At 38.3% G+C, this 21,559-nt stretch overlaps 1 protein-coding gene across 14 annotated transcripts in view; it reads left to right on the top strand.

Moving 5' to 3' along the window:
- The first annotated feature begins 3,748 nt into the window (after positions 1-3,748).
- Positions 3,749-21,559, top strand: part of tasp1 (taspase, threonine aspartase, 1) — a 67,046-nt gene continuing 49,235 nt past the window's right edge. For 6 of the 14 annotated variants that reach the window (XR_008301173.1, XR_008301171.1, XR_008301172.1 and 3 more), the window contains exons 1-6: positions 3,768-4,359; positions 5,024-5,241; positions 6,870-6,934; positions 8,038-8,105; positions 10,859-10,927; positions 16,264-16,384. Coding sequence is in view for 11 of the 14 variants with exons in the window: in XM_053230843.1 (XP_053086818.1) it covers positions 5,072-5,241; positions 6,870-6,934; positions 8,038-8,105; positions 10,859-10,927; positions 16,264-16,384 (493 nt within the window). In the remaining 3 variants the exon portion in view is untranslated. Of the gene's footprint in view, positions 4,360-5,023; positions 5,242-6,869; positions 6,935-8,037; positions 8,106-10,858; positions 10,928-16,263; positions 16,385-21,559 lie in introns of those variants that run through there. The other 8 variants (XM_053230842.1, XM_053230844.1, XM_053230839.1 and 5 more) reach the window with 6 other exon arrangements.

Below are 21,559 nucleotides of genomic sequence, written 5' to 3'. Positions count from 1 at the left end.
ACCCATACCATAAAATGAGGTGGTATGCTTCAGATCATCAGCAGTTCCTTCCCTCCTCCATACTCTTCTTTTCCCATCATTCTGGTACAAGATGGTATTTGTCTTATCTGCTTAATGTTGTTGCAGAACTGTACAGACCTTTTTAGATGGTTTGGCAAACTCTAATCTGGTCTTCCTGTTTTTGAGGCTTACCAATGGTTTACAATGGTTTGTGAAGCAAAGTGAGATAAATGTCAATATGACATTGTAACGATCTCATAGGTTGGGAAGAAAAAGAGGACATGGGAGGCAGGCTTGGAACAACTCAACAAGGCTTTTTATTTTCCTTTTTTTCACTGAAGGCTTTTCTTTCTAACTCATGTTCTCAGACAGAGGTACACACAAATACACACAGTTCTCACTGTTAGGGTGTTGGTAGGTGGTTGCTATGTTAACTCGGTTGGTATGGTGTTACTAGGTCATTGTTATGGTATTCAAGGTGGTTGTTAGGGTGTTGTTAGGAGGTTGCTGTGCTAAACGAGTTGATTGGTAAGGTGTTGCTAGGTGGTTGCTATGATATTGATTTCGTATTGATTATAAAATACTACTATTGACCTATAAAGCACTAAATGGTCTCGCGCCCCAGTACCTGAGTGAACTTTTGGTCGTTTATGATCCGCCACGCCTACTCAGATCAAGCCTACTCAGGCTATTTGTTGGTACCTCGAATAGTGCGTGCTACAGCTGGGGTAGAGCTTTCTCTTACAAAGCCCCACAGTTATGGAGCAGCCTTCCACTTAGTATTCGGGGCTCAGACACAGTCTCAGTGTTTAAGTCTAGGCTGAAAACATATTTGTTTAGTCAAGCCTTTAGTGAATATTTTTTTTCTTAGGTACAGGGGCAGGTCTGGAGGGTTCACAGGCACAGAGTGTTGTGGTGAACTGGGATGTTTGGATGCTGTCTATTGGATGCTGTTATGGTATTCCAGGTGGTTGCTTGGGTGGTGCTGGGTGGTTGCTATGACATTCCAAGTGGTTGCTAGACTATACCAGGTGGTTGGTTGGATATTGCTTGGTGGTTACTCTGATATCCCAAGTGGTTGCTAGGGTGTTGCTAGGTTGTTGCTAGGGTGTTGCTATGTGGTTTCTATGATATTTTCAAGTGGTTACTAGGTTGTTGCTAGGTAGTAGTTATAATATTCCATCTTGTTGCTTGGGTGTTGTTAGGTGATTGATGTTATCCCAGTTAGTTGCTAGATGTTTGGTATGATATTACAAGTGGTTGCTAGGATGTTGCTTGGTGTTTGCTATGATAGTCCAGATGGTTACTAGAGTGTTACTAGGTGGTGTCTATGCTAACCCAGTTGGTTGCTTGGGTATTGCTAGGCGGTTGCTATGAGATCCCAAGTGGTTGCTAGTGTGTTGCTATATTATTCCAGGTGGCTGCTAGGCTGTTGCTATACCAACTCAGTTGATTAGTATGTTATTCCAGGTGGTTTCTAGGTGACTACTATGATATCCGAGGTCATTGGTTTTGCTAGGTGGCTGTTTTGTTAAACCTCTTGGTTGTATGGTGTTGCTAGGTGATTGGTATCATATTTCAGGTGGTTCCTAGGGTGTTTCTAGGGGGTTGCTGTGCTAACCTAGTTAGTTGGTAGGGTGTTACTAGGTGGTTGCTATAATATATTAGGTGGGTGCTAGGGTGTTGCTATGTGGTTGCTATGATTTTGCAGTTGGTTGCTACAGTTTTGCTATGTGGTTGCTATGATATACCAGGCAGTTGCTAGTGAATCACTAAGTGCTTGCTACACTACACCATTTGGTTGCTAGGGTGTTGCTAGGTGTTTGCTATGACATTTCAGGTGGTTGCTATGTGTTATGCCATGTTATTCTAGGTGCTTGCTAGGGTGTTGCTCTGGTATTCCAGGTAGTTGCTTGAGTGTTGCTAGGTGGTTGCTATGATATTCCAGGTGGGTGCTAGTGTGTGGCTAGGTGGTTGCTATGGTATTCCAGGTGTTTGCTAGGGTGTTGCTAGATGGTTATCATATACCACCTGGTTGCTATGATATTCCATTTGGTTGCTAGGGTGTTGCTAGATGGTAGCTATTATATTGGAAGTGTCTGTTATGGTTATTACTATGATATTCCTTGTGGTTGCTAGGGTGTTGATATGTTATTCCAGGTGGTTGCTAGGTGCAGGTGCAGACCATATTTTAAGTTGTACAAATGTGAAATTTGGCCAACGGGCAAGTGAGATGGGCCCAGTTGGCCTACTGATGGCACTAGAGAGGAAGCGTTCATGTTATGGCCCATATCTCGAGAACCGTAAGTCTTACATTCAAAATACATTGTTCTTCTTATTTCTTGGCTTAAGCTGAATTCAGGTCCCCCACTAATTTCCTCTATAATGGACTTTTTTTGCTCATTAACATAATATGTGAAACCTACTTTTGTGAACAAGTCCTAAGATCTTTGGGCATGAATGGTAGGTTCGGGTAGTAACACAGTACATTCAGATGAAATCTGTCTCAAATTGGCAACTAGGGGGTGCTATTTGTATTTGCACATACAAAAATAATATCTCTAGGAAAATGATGTATACAGTAAAATTTCTTTTTTTTTTTCTTTTCTTTTCTTTTCTTTTTTTTTGCTTGATTCTGTTGCTGAAACTATTTAAAAAATGCGGTTTGGACCAGTTAGCCATGGCTACTCAAATTTATAATATGAGTATCCTACTTTGCAAACTAGGTCTAGGATTTTTGTCCAATTTTCACAAGGTGAAAAATCACAAGGTGCAACTAGCGGTTTCTCAGGAACCAAAAGTTGGAATTTAGTATGCTGCATCAATCAGCTAATCTGAGACTGGATTTTTAATCATCACTTTATTACTTCAAAAACATGGCCACCTTCAGCCAATCAGCTTTCACCAGGCATTTCTCACATCTAGCATTGAGCTATTGACACAAAACTTGATAAGTATGTTCATCAGTGGTCTCTTTATTGTTCTATGTATCTTGGCATGAAATGGCAAGGAGTGCTTGGACCCCGCAAATCACAGATTGAAGCTTGCTTTATTTATTTATTATTATTATTATTATTATTATTATCATTATTATTATTATACAGTATCCTTTGAAAAACTGTACAGTTTTAGTTCCCCCAAAATATGAGAGAATTACTTGTAGTGCAATTGTTGTTGTACTGTGCTATCTCTTGGTGTAGTGAAAATGGAACTGAAACTGAAATGGAAGCAACTGAAATATTCCCAATGAATCTACACAAAATTGAAGCTAAATGTCATGACAATTGAAAGGTTGGGGGGAGAGGGAAGGGGGGAAATCAATATTGTTTGCAAAATTTATGGTATGCCCTAGTGTTTGTCCTAGCTACTGCTTTATCATATGCATGTTTATAATTCCTTGATGGTGGGTGAACCTAATAGCCTCACTGCAACTGTGTCTTTCCAGTGTAAGCATTTTGATAATATTGTCTTCCTTTTCTGGGCAAAATATAATAACATATTTGCCACAAAACTGCAGTAAATTAAAGAGCTATTTGTTGTAGGGCCTTCAGCTGCCAATTCTGTCTTTTAGGGGAATACTTTCATCATTAAACCAGAGTGGATACCTTAATTAAAATTACTAAAGTATTATTAGTACAAAAATAAAGGCATTTAGCAAGTTGTATGCATAGAATTTATTCAGAAATAGTTTGTACGAGAGAAAAAAAAATTGGTATTCATAAAATTCCAGTAAATTTGGGGGGGGGAAATCGTATTTTGCCTGCGCTCGTGAGTGTCTGTAACTAATGCAAACCTTGAACTGGCAGATGCCCTTATCCAGAGCTTTGCAAAATAACATTTATTTCTGTTTTTCAGCCTCAACGTTCATCTCGTGCTCCCAGCTCTCTGTGCACTTGAACATTCATGGAGTTTTTTGGGCGCTAATACATGCAAACAAGCTGTGTCAGGACGCGCTTTGTGATTTACGGGTGATCATTAGATGCAAGCGAGTACAAAGAAAATCAGACTTTCTGAAACTTTTGTAAATCCGGCAGTAAATTTTTTGTTCGGTTCACTTACGCAAACATTTACACACAACTTTACTAAAAACTTGTTAAATGCTTACTATTGTTTGAGGAGCGAAACGTTACCCTATTATACTCCAGCACAATAGATGGCGGTAAAAGCACTTGTCATCGGTTTGCGAGACGCTAGCTAAACTAGCGAAGAAGAAGAAGGCGACGACTACGGCGAAGAAGAAGAAGAAGGAGCAGCGGCAGAAGAAGAAGAAGAAATAAAAATAAAAATAAACGTGAATAACGTTGCTAGCTAAATTGGAAATATATTTAAATAGGTAGTACAGCAAAACATAAGATATAGGTATGTCTTTACCTTTTATGCACACTATTTGGGGTACTGAATTTTATATATGTTTTGGTTTATATATGTTTTTGAACGATTAACGAAATTGTATGAATGTCTGCGACGCTAATTGAAACGCGTTACTCTGTACCCTTAGGGTGTAAAACTCCACGTTTTGCGCAGTGTCATGATTTACTATTGAAAAAGTCTTCTGTGTAGTGCTTTTGCTTCTAAGACGTCATTACATTTTAATTTCTCTAGCTACCTGAGCTTACACTTAAGAAGTTTTGCGAGAGTATAACTTACAACCTACCCGGTTTCTGTCCCAGACTTACTGGGTCCCATGCTCTAAGACTTTTCAATAAAGTATAACCGTTAAAAAAACGGATTCAGCTTGAATGTTAACCATTAATATATAGATATAGATATAGATATATTCGTGCAGGACAAAGTGCATGGTATTCTATAGAATTGAGACTTGAGATCCACAGGAGATATTTTTTTTTCACAGTTGTTCATGGCGATCATGATGCAGCAACAATCAAGCTGTACCATTACAAAAGAACAAAAGAATATCTAATGAATGCAGTAATTAGATCAAACGTGATTACTCATTATTTATATTCTATGCATTATGGAAATAGATTTTAGCTAATTTCCTTTCATGTTTTTCTTTTCTTAGGGATCAAAGAGCCACTATGCAAATGCTGTGAGTGATTGGTAGACCAAGATGCAACTGCTTCTGTGCACGGGTCATGGAGAAAGCAATAAAATCAGCTGGTTGCAAAGGGAACGCGTCCCCACTAAATTATTTAAGAACTATACAGAACAGCAAAGAGCAAACTGTACAGATCTCCAGCAAAGAGTGCAGAGCTGTGGGCTTTGTGTTGGTGCATGCAGGTATGTGTTTTAATTTTCTACTTTAATTTTGAACATGAAAAAGCAGATTCAGTAGGCCTTTACTATCATCTCATTCTAAACAAAAAAGATCCTCCCTTTCAAACTTTTCAAAACATTCCTAGGTGTGAGCATGACATATTCACACATCATTTTTATTACTTTTTTTTTTTTTTTTACAGAGCTAGCTCATTATCTGATTGAATAATTGGCTAATCTTTTGTCAGTTAAAAAAAATGCTACACAGTATCAGCTGCAGACTTATAATGACTTATAATTTCAGAACAAAAATATGATTGTTAACTAAATACACATATAAGAGGATCACATTACCTGATGTTTCAGGTTTGCCACATTTTCCTGGAACCATTGAATGTCTAGGTATTGTGAATTAAAATTGTGAATGAACAAATGTTGTCAAATAGTTACTCCTAAATGATCATACATTTCTGTTGCCATCCATGTTTGCTGTTCTTGAATCCACATTTACAGAGAGTGAAAAATGTGTGTGTACACTCACTGAGGCCTATTTATTATTTATTATTTATTAGTAACACTATACCAATACTAGGGAGGGCCTCCCTTTGCTCTCAAAACCCTCAATTCTTTGTGGGATGGATTCCAGAAGCTATTGGAAACATTCCTTTGAGATTCTGGTCCATGACATGACATGATTGCATGATTGATGACATGATTGCATCATGCAATTCCTGCAGATTTTTCAGCTGCACTTTCAAGCTATGACTCTCCCCTTCTACCACATCCCAAAGGTGTTCTATTGGATTCAGATCCGGTGACTGGGAAGGCCACTGAAGAATACTGAACTCATTGTCATGGTCATGAAACCAGTTTGAGATGACTTGCTTTGTGCATTATCATGCTGGAAGTAGCCATTAGAAGATGGGTAAATTGTGGCCATGAAGGGATGCACACGGTCAGCAACAGTACTCAAATACGCTGTGGCATTCAAGTGATGATTGATTGGTATTAATGGGCTCAAAGTGTGCCAAGAAAACAATCCTCACACCATTACACCACCTCCACCAGCCTGGACTGTTGACACAAGGCAGGTTGGGTACTTGGATTTGACCCTACCATCTGTGTGCCTCAGCAGAAATCAACATTCATCAGACCAGGCTACGTTTTTCCAGTCTTCAGCTATCCAGTTTTGGTGAGCCTGTGCCTGCTGCAGCCTCAGCTGTCTGTTCATGGCTAACAGAAGTGGAACCCGATGTGGTCTTCTGCTGTTGTAGTGCATCTACCTCAAGGTTCGACTTGTTGCACATTCTGAGATGCTTTTCTGCTCACCACAATTGTACAGAGTGGTTACCTGAGTTACTGTAGCCTTTCTGTCAGCTCGAACCAGTCTGACCATTCTCCATTGACTGCTCTCATCAACAAAGAGTTAACTCATTATTCATTTTGCAAACTTACCATAATTACACCCGGTGGTCATGCATCTTTAATAAATAGGAAAACAGTGAAGAAGCAAGTACATTAAAATGGAATCTGGTCTTTAGAAAAGTAGATTAGGAATCATTTTTCCTTTATATTGTAATTTTTTTTTATTCCATCTGTGTTACTGTATTATTTTAGCAACCATTTTTGTTATTTATCATTTGTCATTTTAGCCTTGAGAAGCAAAACTTAAATACCTGGGCTTCCAAATGGTGCAGTGATAAAGCGCGCGCCTTATGTAAGTCTGAATCCTGATGATAACGAGGGGTCTGGGGGATCATAGTTGGCCTTGCTCTCTAGATGAGAGGGTTGTCCTTGGTCCCTTCCCTGTTATTTAGACCAACACTAGCCAATTGTGGGCATTGTGTGAGCTCATACACAAGAGGCCATTTAGTGCTATCCTTTAGGTCCATTCAGCTGCTCTGTGATGTTGCATGGGCATCAGTTGCAATGCCTGTCTTCACATGTCTCAGAGTAAGCCCTCAGTGTCCCAGATTTGTCTTTATTGCACGGTTGAGAGAGGCAGTGAGGTGGGAAGTGGCCAAGAATAAAATGGAACAAAAATCAAAAGAAAAATGAAAAATATCAAAAGTTTTCTTGTGCCAAAAATAAAAAATGAGCCACAACTGATACATGAGTCAGAAGTAACAAAAATGCTTGCAGAAAAGTTATTATATGACAAGTAATTAAAAAAAAAAAAAAAACTACATGTAAACAACAATTACAGAGTAATCTAACCGTATATGGCCGTATATATAAGTTTGTGGACACCCGACCATCACACCCATATGTGCTTTTTGAATATCCCATTCCAGAAGTAGTCCCCCTTTACTGTTACAATAACCATCACTTTTCTGGGAAGGCTTTCCACTAGATTTTCAAGCTTGGCTGTGGGGATTTGTCCATTCAGCCATAAGAGAATTAGTAAGGTCAGGTAGGCAAGAAGGCCTGAATTCAGTCGACATTCCATTTCATCCCAAAGGTGTTCATTGGGGTTGAGGTCAGGGCTGTGTGCAGGCCACTCAAGATCTTCCACTCCAACCTTAGCAAACCAGGTCTTTATGGGGCTCACTTTGTGCACAGGGGCATTGTCATGCTGAAACAGGTTTGGGCTAGGCCCCTTAATTCCAGGCAATAGTATAGAGAAGTTGTAATGCTACAACATACAAAGACATCCTATATAATTGTGTGCTTCCAACTTTGTGGCAACAGTTTGGGGAAGGCCCGCATGTTTGACCATATAGTATATGTCTCAAGAAATCAGTTACTCCGAACAATGTTACTTATTAGGTTATTATTTAATATTGAAATATTAATGCTTTTTCCTTCTTTTTTATGCAGGGGCAGGGTATCATTCCGAATCCAAAGCCAAGGAGTATAAACATGTGTGCAAACGAGCCTGTCAGAAAGTTAGTGAATTTCTTATCTTGGTATCAAGATTTTGGTTCAGCAACATGCATGTTTTATTATTATTATTATTATTATTATTATTATTATTATTATGTATTTATGTGCAGTGGATATTGGAAGTCTACAAACTCCTGTTAAAATGCAGATAAATCATGTCAGATATTTTTCCACCTTTAATGTGATATAGCAACCAACAAAATCCAAGTGAAAAACAAATAGAAATATTTTATGGGAAAAAAACACTTACAATAACCTGGTTGCACAAGTATGTGCGCACCATTTAACTAATACTTTGTTAAAGCATCTTTTGCTTGTAATATAGCACTTTTTGGGTAAGGGTCTTTTTCTTTGAAGCCATTGCTTTGAGACTTTATCATACTGAAAGGTGAAATTTTGCATCATCTTCAGCTGTCTAAAAAAAACCTGCATGTTTTGTGCAAAAATGGATTCATTATTCCCTCTATCTTGACTACAGCCCCAGTCCCAGCTGAAAAAAAGCAGCCCCTAACATGATGCTGCCACTACCGTGCGTCATTGTGGGTATGGCGTTCTTTGGGTGATAAGCTGTCTTGTTTTTGTGCCGAAAATATCTTTTAGAATTATACCCAATTATTCTACCTTGGTCACAACAGACCATAACAAATTTTGCTACATGGTTTACTGTGATTTAGTTGGGCTTGGATGCTTTTTTTTGTGAGAAAGGGCTTCCATCTAGCCACCCTATCCCATATCCCAGACGTATGAAGAATATGAGAGATTGTTGTCACATGCTTAACATGTGACAGACTTGTTATGGTCATTTTTTCCCCCTTTTTTTTCTTTAATTTTGTTGGTTGCTATATCACATTAATGGTGGAAAAAGATCTGACATGATTTATCTTGGTTTCATTTTTTACATCACAAAACCTGCAATTTTAACAGGGGTGTGTAGACTTTTTCTTCAACTCTTCTTTTTCTTACTTTGTGAGTTTCAGTCTGTTTAGGCACAAAGTTTTTAAAAAAACTTTGTGCAGTCTACGTTTGGAATGGAGAACCATGGGGAGAGGACAGGTCACTTCATGTACACATGCTATCAGCTGCTGGCTCTCCAAAGATGCAGTCTAGAAAGAGCTAACAAGCTGAATTTGCCCCCAATCTCCCACCCAATCCCCCCCCAATCTCCCCCAAAGATCAAACATCTTTTCCCACCCTGTCATCTACACCAGTTCTCCTCTGCTCATCTTACAACCGTTCACGCCCCCTCATCCCACAGCCTTTTTCAGAGGACTCGCACCTCTACCTTCCCCCTTCACCCAACAGCCATCCTCAAGGGACTCACAACTCTACCCACCAAGCACCCCCCTAGTGCTTGGTGCAGGGCCTAGTGGAATCAGTCACAGGCTACTTTGTGCCAACCAGCTGTGTGGGATCCTCCAGCACCTCTTCAAGCTGAGCCTTCAACAGGAGAAAGGTGCCAGAGCTGTGGAAAACATCCTGCCTGGTTCATGTCCTAAAGAAGACAACTTCCTCCTCCCTGAATGATTACAGACCAGTAGCTCTCACATCAAATGTCATGAAGGTCCTGGAGAGACTAGTGCTGTTCCTTCTCAGACCTCAGGTCAGCTCTTTTCTGGATCCCCTGCATTTTGACTACTAGCCACAGGTAGGTGTGGACATATATACAGTCATATATCTACTGCAAAAGGCCCACTCCCTGGACTACAACACCACCACAGTGAGAATCACTTTCTTTGATTTCCTGAGCGCATTTAACACCATCCAGCCTCTCTAGCTGAGAGAAATGATGAGAAGAATGAAGGTGGACACGTCCATGATCTCCTGGGCCGTAGACTACCTTGTGGACAGACCCCAGTTTGTGCGGCTGGGAACTTGCTTGGTTGAGTGCCTGCTGAGCAGCACTGGAGCATCACTGGGAACTGTGCTGTCCCCCTACCTCTTCCCCCTGTACACCGCAGACTTTCAGTAAGGTTGGATCTCTGCCACCTTCAGAATTTTTCTGACGACTCTGTGGTTGTCAGATGCATCAAGGATGGACAGGATGAGGAGTACGGGGACCTGGTCAACAACTTCATGGAGTGGTGCAGGAAGAACCATCTGCTCCCCAGTGTGGCCAAGACCAAGGAGATGATGGTGGACTACAGGAGGAAGAGGACCACAACCAGCCCCGTTACCATTATGAATCAGGACGTTGAGCTGGTTGACACCTACAGATATCTTGGTGTCAATTTAGAGTGTTCAGACCCCACTGCACTACCAGATCACACTCTTACACTGTGTTCTTTTTTTATATATTTATTTTTGTTCTGTTTCATTTATAATGTTAAATTACTTTTAATATACTTCTAACGCTTGTGCTGCTGTAATAGGTGAACTTCCCTATGGGAGGCATAAAGTGATCTGTCTGTCTGATTCTGTTTGTCTGTCAAGCTATTTATCTATATGTACTTAATGCACTGTTTTGTAATGCACATTTTTAAGTAGTCAAAAAGGCTATACCTGACACCCAATAATAAGAATAATGGATATTAAGAATAAGGGTTGTAGACAATTTCCCGTGTTTTGCCTTTATAAAGTATATTTTATGTTAGAACCTAATAATACAGGGGTTTAATGTTGATGTGAATGATGTAAATTCAGTAATTGTAATGCCCTTTATGACATTTTGACCCTTTGCAATTTTAGCTTTAAAAGATTTTTGAGTGGTTCTTCAAATTATATATATATATATATAATTTTTTTTTTCTTTTTGCAGGCCATGGAGAGGTTGAGAAATGGTGCCATGGCAGTGGAGGCAGTGACTGCAGCTCTTATAGAGCTAGAGGTGATGGCTCTGTGAATTTTTGTCTCTCTCCTAAGCCTGTTTTTATTTAGTAACATTGGTCCTTATTAATCAAAGTTGTATAAAAATGAGCACCAATTTGCATGCATGAAATGATGTATGAACAGATCTGCACTTTTGAATAACATAAAAATGAGCAGTTATTTGAGTGCAAATGATGAATTAGCCTCCCTCCCACTAGACCCTTCTTTACATGTCATATGCCTATGGCACATCCCAGCTTACCCTCATATACTGTAGATCTAATTCATATGAAACATACTATAATTTATGGTGGTGTTTGTGATAATGAGACAATGAAAGCAAAGCTTTCAGCCAGCTAACCAGAACTGAGAAAAGAAAGAATAGCCTGTTTTATGTAAAGCTGCTTAAGGCCACAATAAACTAGGATGCCGAACTGGTTTCTAGCATCAACTGTTGGTAAATACACTCTATTTATATCTGGGTTTTCATTCATTTTAGATTTAACAGAAGTCTTAAACTTTAATATAAAGCTATATTTATAAATATAGGTGAGCCAAGTTTTCATTCTGAATAAATAAGCAAATTCTTATTTCCTGTACTACAAAGTACTACAGCATCTCATTACACTAAATGCAGACATATGCTTATTCCAAGAAACACATCTCTCAGAACCAGACAGTCACAAATACACCCTACAATTCAACCACATTTTCTCGGCCCACTACAATACCAAACAAAGAGATGTAGCAATTATGATAAATAAAGTCTCATTCACACACAACGCTACTAGCACCAACCTCGAAGGCAGATATATCATAATAAATATCTCAACAACAGCCCAATAACTATAGCAAATATATATATGGACCAAATACAGACAACCCCTCGATCTTCTGTAGCTTCTTCACACAACTAGCAAACTTCCCAGCCTCCCCAGTCATAATCAGTGGAGACTTTAACACAGTTCATCAACCCAAAATTAGATAAAACCATTAGTATACATGAAACATGGAACTGGTAGACCACATAAACAATAAGGCAATACATGTTTGACCTTTGACTTGGCAATTGTTGGCAACTGCATCATCCAAACACTAAGGATCAGTGATCATGCTCCTATATCTCTATGAAAATTTTGAACAGAAATCCAAATTTCTGGAACAGAAATCACTTTCAGAAGACAGTTTTAAGATGGCTATTTAACACATCACTACTCAAAGATCTGGAATTTGATAGCTTCATCAAAAGAGAATGGCATCCTTCATTGAAATAAATGATTCACTAGAAACCCTACCAATGCTACTACGGGAAACAGGGAAAGCTGTTTTCAGAGGAAAAATAATATCCTGTGCATCATGTAAGAAAAAGAAAAATATTGAAAATGCAAATAAATTATAGCAAATGATTAGGGACTTGGAGAGACTAACAGCAATGAACCCCACAGAAAGCACAGAAAGGAATTAAGGAAACTCAAACTAGAATACAATAACCTCATAAACAAAAAAAAGAGACACAGAGATCAAAATTTTTTTTAAATAATATCAAATTACACAAATTATTCAAAGTTAACTGAAGAACAAGCAAATTCCATAGATAAACCAATAGAACCAGAAGAGCTGTATAGTGCCCTTAACAATATGCCTAACAATAAAACACCTGGTCCTGATAGTTTTCTGGTTGAATTCAATAAACAGTTCTTGACTATTCTGGCACCTCTATTTAACAAATTAGTATCTGAAATTAAACAGAATATGATACTACCGACAGAAATGAATACTGCCAGACCCCACTTTACCCTCTAGTTACCATTCTTTATCACTGACTCATCACAGACCCAAAAATAATAAGCAAGACTAGCTAATAGAATTGAAACAGTTATTCCTTCATTAATAAACCCAGATCAAACTGGATTCATTAAAAACAGTCAGCCAGCCACCAACATGTATAGACTCCTCAACCTGATACATTGCACATCACAAAAAATCTAGACTCAGCAATAGTAACCTTTGATTACGTTTCGGTGAATCACTTCATTCACTGGACAAAAATTCTCTAGATGTCACCAAAGGCCACAGTTATCACTAATGGACTAATATCACAAAGTTTCACACTGCACAGAGACACTAGACAAGGATGCCCACTGTCACCATCCTTATTTGCCATTTTCATAGAAAGATTAGCTGCAGCAATAAGACAAAAACATTAATGTAAACATTAATGGGAGTCAGACAGCAAACATGGAACAGAAAATCAATTTATATGCTGACGACATCTTACTCTTCTTGCAAAAACCTATTCAAAAAAATATTCAATACAAGAAACTATCCACACAGTCGAAAAATATACCAAACTTTCCAATCACTCAATTAACTGGACTAAATCCACTATGCTCTCTCTCAACATGAAACTCCTTGAAACTACAGTACAATCTGTACCTATCCCCATAAGCACTGACTACAGCACTTATCTTGTTGCCAAAATCTCTGCCAAGCTGTCAGACCTGCATAAGCTCAATTTTAACCCATTATTACACCATAAATAATGATCTCCAATGTTGGATAAACCTTCCCCTCTCTCTCACTGGCAGAAAAGCATCCATAAAAATGACCATACTGCTTAAAATAAATTACTTATTTTCAATGATCCCTGCTCAACCTCTCCCTTCCTGGTTCAAATCACTCAATTCCGGTATCACTACATTTTACTCCCAGAATCAAATTAACCACCTTACAAAGACCCAAATATCATGGAGGACTTGATGCCCCAAACTTTGACAATATTACCTCAAAAACAACTCCAATATACAATCAAATGGGTAAAACCCAGTCAAATGAGATATGGCTAGATGCTGAACAGGAACTATGCAAAGAAATCAGAATTTCGGATCATTCATCAGCTACCGTTCATCAGCACAGCTATCAAGCACCATCCTTGCTTCAAAAGCTCAACAACTGCAAAGACTTTAACAGCTTGTTGGAAATTTTATAAAACTATAAATTCACCACTCTATCCAATCAAACACACTTCAGTATGGCACGCAAACATCGTGAAGATAACAAACATCTCCACATGGGTAGAAAATGCATTACACACCTTAAACATATGTCAAAACAACACCTTTATACACCAGGGAATCACCTTGCAATAGCTAACTACAGTCCCTATCAAAGCTATACCACACATCTCAACCATAATGCTCACAAACACACGCAAATAAATTTTACACACACACACACACAGTATTCACAGAAACCAAAATTGGTGTTATACATATTAACTAAGTGAACCAACATTCCAGCAACTACTCTTTGCACACCCCTCGCCCATACCCACCCCCATAACCACCCCCAAACCCCTCCCAACCCACAATCCTGATAAGTACCATGTCCATGTTACGTCTTGTCTAGTCTAGTCTATTGTTTTCTCAACGTCTGTCCTACCTGTTACGTCGTACAATCACATACGCATGTGCACATATGCACATACACTACTAGGCTTATTCTTCGCCTGCACAGAGCCCTGACCTCAATCCCACTGAACACTTTTTGGATGAATAAGAATGCTGGCTGCACACCAGGCCTTCTCGCCCGACATCAGTGCCTGACCACACTAATGCTCTTGTGGGTGAATGGGCACAAATCTCCATAGCCATTCTCCAAAATCTAGTGGAAAGCCTGCCCAGGAGAGTGGGGGTCATTAACAGCAACAGCAAAGGGTGACTAAATCTATAATGGCATGTTCAAGAAGCACATTCCTGTGATTGCTCAGGTATCCACAAACTTTTGGCAATATATAGTATATTTCCAGTTTTCTGTTATTGCATTTTGTCTGGTCTGTTAGTGCCTCAGGATAAACTAACCTTACTGCACATAGAATAATGTGGTATCAGATATAGGTGTAGGGTGCCTTTTTTCCTTCAGTATTGGTATCAATACTTCCCAATTTTAAAGAACCTAAAAATCAAACACAGTGTCAGTATAATCAATAAGTATAGAACGTATAGCAAGTAGAACATAACAATAAAAATAGCAAATATTATTCATTGATGATCAGAATTTCACATGTGGGAACCTTACACTAAAATGTTGACAATGGGGTATAGTTTCAGTATGCAATTCATGCATTCTGACTAACATTTACTGATCTGATCATACGTCTTTCAGTTGAGTAATAGAATTCTGACCTTGATGCTGGGTATTGGACAAATGAACCACCCACCAGGGATATTCAAAGATAGACACTTCGATATCATTGCACATTTTCTTGAGCTTATCAGTGTCATAGCAACACTAAAACAGACCAGATACAATTTTATTAATTTTGGTAGTATGTTTTTCATTGTTTTAATTCTTCCAGTGTTTTGTTCCATGAAATAAAGATCGTATTTGTTTGTTCAGGATGGAAACTTGGCTTGCCTACATTTATTAGTAAAGCTTTTTAAATGTGACTAATTACCGGTGAGGTTGGAAAATGGTCCAGTTTTCTAGCTGCCTTGCTTTACACAGCACACTTCAATAACTGTCTTTATTTGCAGCAGCCTCAAACAAAAGCACTGCTAACTCAGTTTCACTGAAACTTGCATAAATTCACTGCAAAAATAAAAACACTTGCATAAATTAGGAAGTAATTCATGTAAATTAAATGTATATGAGGGAAAATTGAAGTTTGCATATGACATGTGCCATATAAATATGTAGTGCTATAAGAAAACCGGTCTGATTTGGCAGAAAGCCAAAAAAAAGTCAAAAATTGTGTTTTGACCCAGATTGGGTTTTTTCTATCTATAACATAATTTGACAACTCTCATTTAAAGCAAAACCTGCGAAACCTTCTTGCCTAGGCTTTCTGCAAATAACTCATTAGGTAAAAAAAAGGAGCCAGTTTAACAAATACTGTGGTAAAAACATTTGATCTGCCTAAAGATGTTAATTAGCTTGCTAGGTAAGTGTGCCTTCCTTGCACAGTGAATGTCATGCTTTGATCAAATTTGCTGGTCATGTGCCACAGCGAAATGCATGTAAGACTAACTAATTCAGTTTATAAACAGTCTAAATAGCTGTCAATTTACCCTTAATGCAGACATGCCATTGCTTACCCTGTAAGGATGGCAAGTTGTGAGCCTTTTTGTTTTCCACTGTAAACTTAGAATCTTTGCCTAATGTCAGTAATGTTTTTCCATAAATAGATATAGCTTAAGAAATATTACATCAATAATTAATATTAAATAAAAGACAGTTCCAACTGAAATAATATAGATGACATCAGACTTATTGTATATATCTTTAAAATCCAAGCAGGGAATGCAAAATCTGGACAAGCATAAGGTTATCTTTAGTATTGTCTTTTGTTTACAGGATTCACCATTCACCAATGCTGGTACAGGCTCCAATCTAAACCTGGTTGGGGATATTGAATGTGATGCCAGCATCATGGAGGGAAAATCGTTAGATTATGGAGCAGTTGGTGCTTTAAGCGGTGGGTTGATTAATGTTAAGGTTTTTAGAAGTACATATTCTTCTACATACTCAGAAATAAGCAAGTTCTGGATTTTTTTTTTAGTACTACTTACTGCGCATGACCTGTACAAATACGTTTCAAGGCGAAGTATGAATGCTTTTAGTTGGTGTTGTTAAAAGGTCTTTGGAATTGATCATATTAAGTACTAGACAAAGGTTTAATAACACAGAGGAAGAAAAAATTTTAAGTCACCAACGAATAATGTTTAATAAATAGGTATAATAGGAATAAAAGAAACAGGAGCGTACAGAAAGCAACTAAGTGCTTGGTATAGTTTAGGCTTTACTTGTTCATTTATTCCTTTCATTTTCTTTATTCGAGTCCAGTGTCTAAACTGAAACGTTTGTTTATGCATTATTGTCTGTGAGTCAGAAGAGTGTTAATTCACCCCTTATAAGCAGCAGGGATGCTGTCCTACACCTGGATGTTCTCTAATGTGCGAGCACACATGCCAAGATCTTCAGCAACATTATGGATTGACAGTGAAATTTGCTATAAATACCTTCATGCCATGTCACGTCTTTCCCTTTTTTTTGTATTCACCTTTGTACACATTCCAAACCCCATGTTAATACAGTCACAGCTACAATTTCTCTGTCTTCGGAAGATGCAATGGACTTCTGTTTTTTTCTCCTTTGCTTTCTCTTCACCATGGTGAGTTATCCATTTGATTCTCTGTCTGAGGCCTTTGCGTCTGTGACTTGCTAGCTTACAGCAAGGACACAGGAAGTAGGGATGCTGAGGGTGCTGCAGCACCCAAGACTTTCAGGATTCCTTTAACTACAACTGCAGCTGCAACTGATGAGTTTTTGAATTTGTATTTCTGAGATATTATTTCTCTACAGTGATTTGCCAACAATAAGAATTTTTAATTTAGGCTATTAGTGAACGGCACATTGGGCTTTTCTGGTAGTTACATAACCTCTGTAATTCTAGAGTCTTCAGGCCAGAGGAGTTTGCACTTTCTGGTTTTTCAGTAACATGACAACAGGAACTAACGCCCGTGTCATGAAACTTACTAACGTTTACAAAGCGCTGACGCTTGAGACTCTTCCATTAAATGTTAAATAAATTTACAGGAAACTTCACCATATCAGCGATTATAAATTTTTTTTGTTAAATAACACTTTTTTAATTTGTTTGTTATTAAGGTTAAGCCTATAACCTTATAGGCTTAGATTATTTGAATGAGCTGTTACTATAGGAATGACGGTGAAATAGGAGCAATATAGACCTAACTATATATAAACCTATATATAAACCTTTTTGTCATTTACCAAAATCATTTGTTACAGTTGTATCTATTGTCAGAGCCATGTCGTTATAGAAATTTAACCAACACCTTCTGATTCAATAATTTAACCATGTTGTTCTTTTAATTAACACACATTTCTTGATAACAGAAATATTATTTGACTGTCATTCAGGTGAGAAGTCCTAGCACATGTATGCGATTTAAAATACCACCACCCCCAATGTAAAATTCCTTCCCTCGTCTCTGGCTTACTGTGTTTTCTAGTTGCTAGCTCAGGTTGTTTGCTGAAACTCTGTGGTGTCTGAGATAGCTCAGTGTTGTTCAGTGGCTCGCTCTTGCTCGCAGGATAGGAGCATGTATGTGTCTGTTTCCCTCTCATCCACTGGGGCTATTGGCATTAACAGGGCCTGTGTGTGTGTGTGTGTGTGTGTGTGTGTGTGCGTGTGCGCGCCATTTGTCCTGCATCCCTGCTGACTCGGTTGCTCCTTTAGTTGCGGAATAGGAGCATGCGTCTCCACGGTGCACTAGGCACTTGGAGGCTACCTGCACTGAATGGGAAACTACGCCAATGCCAACTTGTCAAACCTAACCAGCAGACTTAGACCACAGTTCTGAGTCCACCCTGATTTCACACATTTGGCAAGCTCTGAACCAGCCGTGACAGCCACCTTTTAATGTGCCATTGGTATGAATAGGTTTAGAACCCATAACACCATATGTGCTTTTTCAGCTTGCTGGTCACCACTGAATTCTCTGAACCTAAGTGCAAAGATTACATAGGCAGCTATATAGCTGAGGCATCATGGTGCATGTAGAGTGCCGGAAGGCGTTTCAGTCTAAACTTCATGCCCCTGTGGATCCCTGCATTGCACTGCTGGTAGTTTCCCAGACAAATTAAGTGACTAGGTAATTCTCAAAAATTAGTCATTTTGTTTTGATCAAATTTGAAGATTTAGAAGTAATTGGTTTGATTGGAAACAAACAGTTAATATAACGGAGATTTATTTTGATAATTTTCCATATTTCTATAAACATTTTCTAGATGCTGCTCAGATAAAATCTCATTACTGCAACATAAAAACATTTGACCCTATACGGTAAAGTGGATTGTTGATTTGAAATATTTATAACAGCTTTTAACACTTCATGTGTATGTTTACTAAATGATCTAAGCCTGTTAATTTATTAATTATTCATTTTGGTAAATATTTGCCCCAGACCTGTTTTGATAGCTCCTTGATGATGCTGTTTGTTTAGGTATGTTATCTAACAAACTCTAGGTTCTTCCAGGAATGGGTATATTTATTTTAGATCATGTGACACAATTGTACAGGAGTTGACTCCATTCAACTAATTATGTGACTTCTGATGGTACCTGCTGGTCAATTATTTTAGAATTCATTGAAATTTTTGGTGGGCCTGTGCCCACTGTAGCCTCAGATTCCTGTTCTTGGCTGACAGGAGAGGAACTCGATATGAGCATCTGCTGTTGTAGTGCATCTCGGTCAAGGTTAGACACACTGAGTGTTCATAGAAGCTTTCCTGCTCACTATGGTTGTAAAGAGTGGTAATTTGAGTTACAGTAGACTTCCACATGATTGGCTGGTTGGCTCCTTACACATGAATGAGGTGTGTATACAGGTGTTCCTAATAAAGTGGCCAGTGAGTGTTTGTAGACTAAGGATAAAATCACAATTCCATTGAAAAACATGCCACCTACCTCTAGATTTTATAACCTAATCTTCTTGTAGAAAAAACATTACTGCCAAATTGTAATGGGTTGTAAGTTTACAATGGGAAGTGAGTTCTCACTTTGTCTGTTAGCATCATCCACATCACCAGAAGTACAAGTCATCAGTGGAAAAGCTCGGGGCATTAAAACATGAGCCTCAATATCTTCACTTCACTCAACTGATCTCTGTTCATGCTAACATCTGTGGGGAAATAATCGCTGATTCATTCACTCCCATCAGCTCTGCTAAGTTCAGTTATCATTAAAGTCTTTATATAATGTCAATTAAACATTTTAAATCTTTGTTCACTGTTGTATATACCGTGTGTAAGCAAAAGGACATTTTGACAGCTGCTATCTGATTACAAACCAAATTAATTAGGCTTATGTCTGTTTCACTATAGCGCAAAGCTATCCAAAAACTTCAAATCATGAATTCACTGTGTGAAGAAATCTTAATTATCTAGCAAGGTTTTGGACATCTGCAGGCAGACTGACTGTTTTAACGGCTCTGTTTGGTAAACTGGCTCCTTACACAATATAATCTTTGCATGCACGTGGCCTTCAATTGTAGTGGTAAAAAAAGAATGGTGTTGCAGAAGATGACATGAACATTATTTCATTTAACAATTTCATGTAATGTTTACATCAAACATCAGAATGAAGAAAAAGAGACTTTGTGACTTAGATTGTTATACAGAATGGTGCAAAAAACAAAAAACCATTTAGTAAGTGAGAGTTCTGTGGGTGGAAACACCTTGTTGATAAGAGAGGTCAGAGGAAAATGACCAGATTGGTCTGAGCTGCCAGGAAGGATATAGGAGCTCATATAAACTATTTACAACCATGGTGATGTAGAAAAACATCTCAGAGTTCACAAAACATCAAACGGTGGATGGGCTACAACAGCAGAAGACCACAAGTTCCACTCCTGATTGGATTGTAAGGCGAGATTGTAATTTGAAAAGAAATACAGTGATGAGCCATGAAAGTTCTGGAACCAAGATTAACCTCTACCAAAGTGATGGAAGGGGCCAAAGTGTGGAGAAAGAAAGGATCTGCGCATGATCCAAAACATATGAGCTCATTGGTCAAGCATGGTGGAGGTGGTGTCAAGGCTTTTATGACTGCTTCTGAAACAGGCTCACTAATCTTTATTGATGATGTAATCTTAATAGTAGCAGCAGAATACATTCAGAAGTCTGCAGAAACAGTCCGCCTTCCAATTTTCAGAGAAATGCATCTAATTGGGAGGAATTTTATCATGCAGCAAAACAATGACCCAAAACACATTGCTAACACAACAAAAGACTTTGTCTGGTGGAAAAAGTGGAAGGTTTTAGACTGGCCCAGTAAATCACCAGATCTTAACCCAATTGAGCATGCATTTCACCTCCTGAAGAGAAGATTGAAGAGAGAAACCCCCTGCCCCAAAACAAACAACAACTAAAAGAAACTACAGTAAAAGCCTAAAAATGCATCACAAATAGAGTGCATTAGTTTGGTGATGTCTGTGGGTTGCCGGCTTGACGCAGTTATTGCAAACAAGGGACATGCAATGAAATTAAGTTATCTACTTTACTTTTTAATTTTGCTTACCTAAACATTGGGTGGTCTATCACAAAACATGCAATTTTCTAAGTTGTTTAACTCATCTAGATGTAAATATTAGGAAATGAAAACCGAAATCTCATCATCTCATATTGATCTTTTGATCTCAAACCCAAATGTCTTCAGTGTATAGTGAAAACAAAAGAATTGGCCTTGTCCTTTCAATACTTTCGAAGAGGATTGTATATATTTTTCTTTTACATCCTTTTCAATCCTTTGGCATATACTAGAGACAGTACTTCAAAAAGTATGAGGCCTTAAATGATTTATTGATACAGCTAAGACCAAAAGCTTACAAACACCTAGCTAGTAGTTATTCAATCTCATTTTCACAACTCCACACATTTCATTTTACAGTACATATCTTAAGGCAAGTCAGTTATGACCCCTACTTTGTTCACATCTGATGCCATTTTAAAACAATCAATTAGAGACAGACTTAATTGCGCTTTAATTCACTAAAGCAATGCAGGCAAGACCTCAGACAAAAATTGTGGACCTCCACATGTCTGATTTCTCCTTAGGAGCAATTTCT

The sequence above is a fragment of the Pangasianodon hypophthalmus genome, chromosome 28 (genome assembly GCF_027358585.1).
Source record: "Pangasianodon hypophthalmus isolate fPanHyp1 chromosome 28, fPanHyp1.pri, whole genome shotgun sequence".
NCBI classification, from domain to species: domain Eukaryota; kingdom Metazoa; phylum Chordata; class Actinopteri; order Siluriformes; family Pangasiidae; genus Pangasianodon; species Pangasianodon hypophthalmus.
This window is presented reverse-complemented; position numbering and strand designations above follow the sequence as displayed.